Source organism: Vairimorpha necatrix, chromosome 2 (assembly GCF_036630325.1).
Source record: "Vairimorpha necatrix chromosome 2, complete sequence".
In the NCBI taxonomy this organism is placed as follows: domain Eukaryota; kingdom Fungi; phylum Microsporidia; family Nosematidae; genus Vairimorpha; species Vairimorpha necatrix.
Genome location: NC_088817.1, coordinates 794,885 through 804,252, shown reverse-complemented (window position 1 = coordinate 804,252; position 9,368 = coordinate 794,885). Strand labels below are relative to the sequence as shown.

Here is a 9,368-nt window from a genome sequence, read left to right as displayed (position 1 = left end):
ACTCTTTAAATTAGAATACACAATCAGTGATTATTTGTAAGAAGTCTCTTTTATGATTTTTTTTCTAAAGTTTATTGGCGCTTTTATTGTCCCTATATCGGGAACCCCCCAAAAATGATTCAATATATTTTTAAATACAAATACAGAGCTTGTATTTAAATAATAATTTTTTTTTCATTTTTATTTTTCTAGGATTTTCAATGGCTTTTTCATGTAAAAATTTAAAATCTGTAAAAACTGTAGAAAACATTTCTGCTAGTGGCAAGGAATAATTTATCAAAAGCATTCATCTTTTTCAAGTCTTTTACTGGTATCTTCAGTATTTTCACCAAACATTTCTTCCTCAAGCTGTTTACTTCCACACATGAAATCATCGAATTTTTTGGACGATGCTCCAATATCTGCAATTTTAATTAGCATTGTTAAATCGATTGAATTGTGTTCTATGTTATTTTTAGATTTGTGGCCTAAATATTTGTATTTAAATGTATCTAACAGCCCACTATGCAAATTCAAATTCGTAGATAAAATCAGCTTTTCTATTAACTTTATATTAACTTCTGTCACGTACTCTGGCAAAAATTTCGATAACAGCTTTTTTATGAGTTCTGCATGATGATTCTCTAAATCAATTTTTTCGTGTCCACAACAAATAACAGCCGGATGGCCTATATCGTGCAATAAGCAACAGACTAAGAAAATAAACTTGACCTGTCGTTCATTATTTGGTTTATTTATAAGTTTCAATAAGATATTCCCATTATATAATGCATTGAACCCATGGGTAGCATTATGATAAGGAATATCATAATATTCACTTATGGCCGCTTCCAAGAAATTGTGCAGATTTGTTTGCGACACCTTACATTCCTTACTTAGGATATCATAAGATAATTGTATTATCTTATGATTATCCAAGCTGGGGTAATAACATAAAAACAGCTCTTTAAGCTGTTTCTTGTTTTCTTTGGTATTCTCTATCGTCATAGTTAATAAAAGGGTACAATAAATTTAATTTTTAAATTTATAAATGTAACAACATATATTGGACTTTTGACGTTAGACCGATGTGTTGTCATCTTTTTTGTAATTATGGATATGATAAATTCCTACACCACGCCGCCAAATGTCAGAACATCTACTGTCAAACGTTTCATTGATGACGCATCAACGCGCCATCAAACAAAGAAGAATGCTTTAAACAAATGTTTAATAAAATTAAAAAGATAATTTGTTTAAATTATGTAACCATAATCATTAATTTAAAAATGCAAAAAAACAATATCTTTAGATTTTCCTTGTAACTGTTCTTCTACCTCTAGAATCGAATTCTGCAATCTTCTTTCTTCTTGCGATCCAGAAAAAGCTTACTAATTTGCCAACTGACTATCGTCAGTCTTTCCAAGTCATTACGATAATTCTTGTCTGTATATTATCTCAGCGAATATTAAAAAACAGAATTAATTTAATGCGTTTATTTTCATATATTTTTAACGTTTACAACACATCTTCTTGTCCTGGTATCACTCATTAGATTCATCTCTTTACAGACTATAGTCTCTGTGACATTATTTTCATTTTTCTATCCAGATTTTTTCAGTTCCACGATCTTTCAACAACATCACTTCTTTAACAGTCGCCATATTTTCTTGCGCCGACATGTCGGGGACTTCTTCCTCTCCTGCATCCTCCTTAACGTTTCATAACGCCGATCTAAGGATATGGTCTCTAGAGTCTTCTTCAGCACAATAAAATTGATTTATGCTTCAAGGTAAGGTTGGAATTATAACTTTCCGATGTACTTTCTGTGGTATTTGGTCGCCGCTACATCCTATGTCATTAAAAACGGAACTATTTTTGTGGGGGTTTATGTATTAGTCCCGTTTCATCTGTAAGAAGGGCATATTTTTATGGTTTTTTATTCTCGACTATAGTAAGTAAGTCGTTCCCCGATCCTGATACCAACATCAACTATCAAAATTTCTTTCTTCTTCTTGTCAAACACAAGAATGTCAGGCTTATTATGAATCTCCTTAAGATTAGTATATCCTTGACATACTTTTAATTCCACACGACCATTATCAAAATGTATAAGCTTGTTACCTATTCATTTAATATAACTACATAATCGCGTATTTACTAAGAAGAATTGTTAAATTTTAGCTTTTTGTCTAAAAATAAAAATTATCAATTTCACATAAATAAATATTAGGCCAAAAGGCTATATCAGCATTGGTGTAGAAAAAAAAAAGGATCAAAATTGTACAAATTGCCAATTTGAAAAAAATTAAAAAAGACTTCAGAAACCCCTATAATGTAATAAATATGTAAATTGTGTAGATATACATTAATTGTGCTTGGCACGGGGGTTCTGAAATAGAAGACATAGTATCATTCATAGATTTATTTGAATTGTGTTTTAGACTTATGATGAAGAGTAGGGCTGGAAAATAAATAAATAACAAATATTTGGAATACCATTTCGACGTCTTCCCTGAAAAGAGTAAATTGCAGAAGTAGAAGTAATTCTATATATGCTTATGTTCAATATTAATCAATCCTTGTCAATCATATATCCTTCACATATATATTGAATAGAAATCACTCACATTTAGTGATTCCTATTGTCAGCGTTGTTTCGTCGTCAGACATTGATAACTAAAAAATATCAAAAACAAAATTTAATAATGCTTTGAAGGTGTATTGACTCTTATAATTTTATCATATAAAGAGTTAATTAAATTTTAGCAATTTCATTCGTGAAAACTCTATTGTGTACAGAGGATTTATAAGACCTTCAAATCCCTTGATGGTATTTATATGGACACCTGTATTTGAGTCCGTAAATGCTTGACTAGGATCCACAGTTCTATACACCACATAACGATGTTTTAATGTTATATACCTTCCAAATATCCGAAAGGATGACGAATTAAAACCAATTACTTAAGAATGATTGGAAGCAATATGCCCTTGTGTTTTAAGCTGATTATAAAAACTATATTCTTTAATTCGATTCTTTCTACCATCCCCATAAAAAACACCAATCCCTTTCTTAACAAGTTTTTCCCAATTATATCTATCTTTTCAAATTTTACTCTCAACATTCTATACTACGACATCTTAGCCTCCTATCTGCTATCATTATTTATAAACCCCTTATAAATATTTAAATTGCATAATTTTTGCAAGTGTAACTTACATTTTGTACATTACATCCCAAAATTCTTGATATATGTAACACTTTAATTCCCATTATCCACAATTTATTATTTTTAAATCAGATAATGATCTAGTCTAGTGTTTTCATATAATGAATTATTCCAAACTGAAATTTATGTCTGTACTTTTCTGCTTTACCCCTCAAGTAACTAGTTTCGTTAAAAACTATATTTGTATACTGTGGTGTTACCACCAGGGAGGTGTCCTGTTTGTAAGTAGCATTCGATGATGCTCCTCCCTGCAATACTATTAAGTATATTTTTATTTAAATTGTGTTTATTGTATTTCCCTTGTGGGCTAGATTGGTTTCTCATGTGAGAAGGAAAGGTATGAGAGGCCTTCCCGATGTCACTGTATCTGTCTTTGTTTCCAGTTCTTCTCATCTTCCAAAAATTTTTGGTAAAGTAAAAAGAAAATATTTATAGCAAAATATTTTCTAGAAAATTCATTTGGAGGGAAATAAATAAAAATAAAATAATGTGGTAAATAATACCACATATACTAAGGACATATTTTACTTTTCTGCTTATATTTCTTGTTTAGCAGACGTTCGTAAAAATCTTCATTCTCTTTATTACTCATCATTCCGTTCCTTTTTTAAAAAAAAGCTACTTTTTAAAAATTTTGGCCCCCCAGTTTTTTTTACAAAGATGCTGATTTTTGCCCAGAACGTTGATATAGTATATGAAGCTTTTATATATTTTTTTTACCGTATGTTGTCATAACCATTTATTTAATTTTTTTTTATTTTTGTTTTTTCCTAACATTTTCTTTCTTCTGTTTTTGAAAAAAGGGGGCAAAAAAGACAAAAAAAACCCTATATCGATTTTTTTGTAGCTATGTTTACTTATGCCCAAAAAATCTATACTTATCAGCCAAAAATATTTTTTAGAACTAATTTAGGAATTATCCAAGATCTTATAGTTATAAAAGACCCGATTTGTGTAAACTTAAAAATGTCGCAAATAGAAGAAAAATTAATAGCATTAATTGCATTGTCAAGAAATTTTAAGAATAATAAAATTAATTTTTTACTAATTTTATCACACTGCTTTAATTTATTTCGATTTGAAGGAGGGAAAATCTAAAAAATGGTATTTATAATGGTTACTAATATGACTTCAATTGTAAAATAAAAACTGTACAAGTTAAAGTTGTTATTGATAAAATTTATTGTGCAAGTTTGATTTTTTTTGTAAATTATACAGTAAGAATGTACATATTAATTATTAATTTATTAGTTTACTTTTCTAATAAAAATCCATTTCTTGTTGAGTTAATACTAAGGATTATGTATTCCAATACAGCCAAACATTTTATTTATATTTATTTTTTAGTTTTTGCATAGAAAGAACGTAAAGTAAGCAGTTATATTCCATATTTCTTATAAAACTCTGGAATATTTTCAAAGCAACATGAATTATAAATTACCATATAAATGCGAATTCTTTGTATAAATAAAACACATTTTTTATATTTTATGACGCATAATTAATAAAACATCAAAATATTTGACACATTTTGATTATTTCCCAAAACAAATGAATTTTATGAAAATACATCAATAATATATTTTTTTATGTAATTTTTTGTGTCATGTATGTTGTCTGATTAAATTCACCAATAAAATATTCATAAATATTTGAAATGACAATTATTAGAATGTTTATATAAAATAATGCTTTTAAAACTTGGATTAATTAAATACAAATGCTATAGCTCATATTTGATATAATAGTAAATAAATGTAATCGATCAATATATATATATATTAATAATGATAAATCAATGAACAATAATCATGAAAACCATTTTATTGCATATACAAATCATATTACACCAATTTGTAAATTTCTACATTATAATATATTATTATTGTTAAAGTTGCATTAATTAGCTTCCCTGCTTTTTTCGAAAAAACAGTCTTAATTAGTAACATAATATATTAAATATAATTTTATATTAATATTTAAGTATTTAATTATTTATTTCTCCACGGGGTATGAATAACTTCTTAGACGATAATACTTTGGCGGAGGCTCTATTTGGATTGATAAAACTAAAAAAAGAAAACAAAAGATACAAACCAAGAAGCTATACGCAGGTCAAAAAGTATGTGCTCTTTCACACCTATGAAAGAGTTCAATGGCCATCATTGAATTTAGTAGAAGACTTGAGCGTGCTTCTCGATTTGAATATAAATTCAATTAAATGGTGGTTTCAAAAGAAAAGAAGAAACATGACACCAGAAGCTAGAAAAAATAAAAACTGCAACGATGAAGATCGCAAATATTTGCTGCACTTATACAAGTGGGCAAATGTAATTTGTGACACGGGCTGCCTCCTAGGCTGCTCGTGTGTCTAAATAAGAATTTTTTTAAAATTCTTTATTGTAGTTTTGTTCTCTCATAGCTCAATCTGGGGGGTTAAAAATAATTCCTTTTATGATTTTATTTTTTCGCCCCTTCATCTTTTTCAAGAAAAGGCGGGATATCTATGAAAAAATGGAAGTAAGCATGTTTTGAGTGTTTAAGCTTTTCTAAATACTTTGTATTCTGTTCATTGTTTGTTTACAATGAGTCATTGAGAGCAAATGGGATCTCAGTCATTTGGCAGTTCTGACTTTAAATTAGGATTTATAACTTCTCTGCGATCTCTAATGGGTCGAAGGATGTCGTGTGACATAATGAATTCCGAAATAAATAAAATTTTCGTAGAATTTACTTTTGTGATATTTTTTGTACCGAGGCAAGTTGTTTCGTTTTCCTTTATTCTTTTATTAACTATTTCATCTTTAATTATCAAAACTTCTTCAAGTTACTCGATAAAGAAAATATAAATAAAGATTAGATTGAAATTTTTTACTTATATAGTGTTATAAGAACTTTATTGAGCGTATTTGAAAGGAAGGATTCAAAGCTCAACTTTATTTTTCTGCCAGATCACTCTTTCTTACAACTCGATCAAATTATTTCACAATCTTAAGAATACATACATTGTAAAAAAAAGTAATTTTTTTTATGAAATACACTTTACATGTCAATACATGTTTTAATACTTTAAAATTAATATGGTACCCAAAATGATTAACAAAAACAATAAATACTAAAGCGACATAACTATAATTAAACCTTGAGAAAACAAACAAGAATGTTGTAATGTGGACATTTGTAATGCCTCAAGATTCTTAATCTCGTGTTATATCGATTTTCTGCCATATAACAGTCAGTGTTACATAAAAACGATTGCACCTTAGATTAATTTTAACTGTCGTTTAACTCTCCAAATGCTCTCAGCGCTGCGAATGAGCAACGCGAATAAATGGAAACCATTTTCGATGCGCCGCCTTTTATCGCTGGCGGAAATTTAACGAATTTTTTAGGGGTATTTTTTTAATTTTATTTTTAAAATTTTTTTTTCTTGGAAGTAAGAGGCAGAGAGAAACCTTACATAAGGACCAGGGGGATTCAAGTTTATCCTCGTTCAATTTGTACTGTGGGATTTCTACTCATTAAAAACTTTCTCCATATAACTTGCCGGTGCAGTCAGCTTCGCCGTATCCATTGGACTTTGGCACCAGGAGAACATTTTCTTTTATACCTCAAATCGCGTCCAGAGTGACCCCACAGAGAATTACTTAACATGTATGGATATCTATAACATGAGGAGAGACATCGTCGTACAAACTCATAAGTTCAAAGAATCATCTGTGTTGCACACACGGATCCTTACACGACCACATATCAGCCCTTCGTTTTATTGGGCTGTGTGGATTACCAGTCTCCCACTGGTTTCGGCCACCGTGTTACAGAATCTTGTAGGATAGGATCCACGAGACCTTCTATTGCGCTACTCCGTCTAGTCTCTTAGTTAGCTCTAGGATACCATGCTAGAATGCACCAGCCATGTGTTTCAACTAGGCCGTACCCATCAGATACTTTTATGGGTCAATAAGTCACCACAAGGGGGATATTGTATTTTGCCCCTTGATGCGCGTTTCTACAAGATGCTAACCTCTTGTGGCCGGGCACACATAAGTTTCATTGAATCAACTTAATGATATCGTGGGCACCTTTATCATCTGAGTTGCACTAACTACATCATGGAAAATAGATATAAATTAGGGCCCGTGGGATTTAACCCCAGCCATTGCCCAATAAAGGCATCGCCTTCTACCACCGGGCTAAGGGCACCTTAGATCACGTATCACATGATTAATCACAAGCAAGTGTAAAAAAAATAATTTTTGCTTTTCAAAAGTATTTAATGAAGAACATACTCATATGCGATTTCTAGTGTAAATATTTATTTTTGTGATTTTTTTATTAGCAAGGAGAACTAAAAACGGCAACAATAATTTTATCGAAAAAATAATTTAATTCATAACATGAACTTGTAATAATCAAAGAACAAAAAACGAGATATATAGGCGATTACTGGAAAGGCGTCTTTATGGTTTTTTATTTTTTCTAGCTTGAATAAATTTATACTTATATTTATATCAAAATTCTAATTTTTCTGCAAAAAACGCATTTTTATTAATGAATGCAATATTGCTATAATGCCACGAAAAAAATTTCTATATTTCTATAACAATAAAATTTTAAAAAAAATTAGAAAATGTTCTCTATTGTCTTTTCAACGAGCTTACATTATTTCTGCGAAGTTTCGGACACCTTCGGCTATAAATCCTCGGAACATCCTCAATAATTGTTTCAACTAGACAATCTGCAGAATGAAAAGATATTTATCTTCTATTGAGCATCAAAAAGATTTTATCTGTGGGATTTATTTGTCGAAAATAATGAGGTAAAATTTTTTTTTTTGTCTAAATTGTTGAATTTCTGTAAGACTATCCGCGAATGATAACCTTCATTATATATTACAACGACTTTGCGTGGATTTTTCAAAAAAATAATACTTTATTCAATCAAGTTTATAGAACTCCCTTAGTTTACGTTCATTTAAACGTAACTGACATTAATTTTTTTATAATTTCGGCCAAGATTCTCAGCACATCCTTATGTGCTCATGTATTCTATAAGTATATATAACTTCAAGTGGTATTACTGTTGAATTCTGCTTTTAAAACAAATAAAGGTTTGGCGAGTAATTACCAATATCGTGTGCGAATACTCACAATAGAAATTGTTCTAGCATATTACGTCTAATTGGAATAAAAAGAACCCTTTTCTTTATACACTTTTTTCGATAATATATCAATAAATTTACATTTATTATTCCATTAACTTGTTAGAATTTATTTAAAGACAAATCTTCTGCTTATTAGTTATATTTTAAATAACATGTTCTGTAACTGTAAGAATTTCGCTTTGATTTAACTGGTTGGTAGACCTAGTATGTTGATTGTATTGTTTTTGAATGGTGACTGCAACGGTTTATAATGTAAAACAGCTATATTCGATATTTCATGATGGGTCGTTTTCTTTTTTTTTTCCTTAAATCGATGTTTCGTAATTCGCTATTTATTGGTTTTCCTTTTATAATCACAAAGGGATTTGAAAATTCGAATTTTTATGGTATTTATATAAATTCAAACTTCAAATTTTAGGATATAACCCCCGTATTGTATTTACCAACAGGTTATGTCCGCACTATTTTAAGCAAAAATTATAAATTGTAACAAAATTAAGAAAATTTGTACAAAATAAATGTGCATTTTTTGTCTTGAAATAAGGTTGTTTGTGATATTAATCTAGTTACTGTATTTTCGTTTTCCTTTCTTGTGGATATATAACAAAAATGCACATCGTAGAAGATTGCATAACGACGGGTGTAGCACTTACCATTTTATAAGAGGCTGTTCCTCGCGTCCTTCGTTTAAACGGAGGAAAGAAAATGTCTCAAAAATTTTTAAATATTCAACAAGCCCCTTGTTTACACTTAAATAATCAAAATTTACATATATAATTCGTATCCGAATTACATATTTAAACGAGCCCTATAGAAAGATTAATAAGCTCAAATTAGATTTCGGACTGATCTAGTACCTTTTTATATTGTGAAATAATTTAAAACTAAAAATCTTTTATATTTTTATTATAATTTTTCGTGTAGGACAATATACCGCCTTGGGAAATCCATCAAAATAAAAAAACAGATGCTCATGAAATATAAACATTATT

The 9,368-nt window shown here is 29.4% G+C and overlaps 1 protein-coding gene across 1 annotated transcript; it reads right to left on the bottom strand.

Moving 5' to 3' along the window:
- Positions 1 to 276: 276 nt before the first annotated feature.
- Positions 277 to 987, bottom strand: VNE69_02178 (phosphodiesterase; the record flags this gene model as incomplete). Its single annotated transcript, XM_065472729.1, has 1 exon — positions 277 to 987. One exon carries the CDS (start codon positions 985 to 987, stop codon positions 277 to 279), a length of 711 nt encoding a protein of 236 aa, XP_065328801.1.
- Between the last annotated feature and the right edge of the window lie 8,381 nt (positions 988 to 9,368).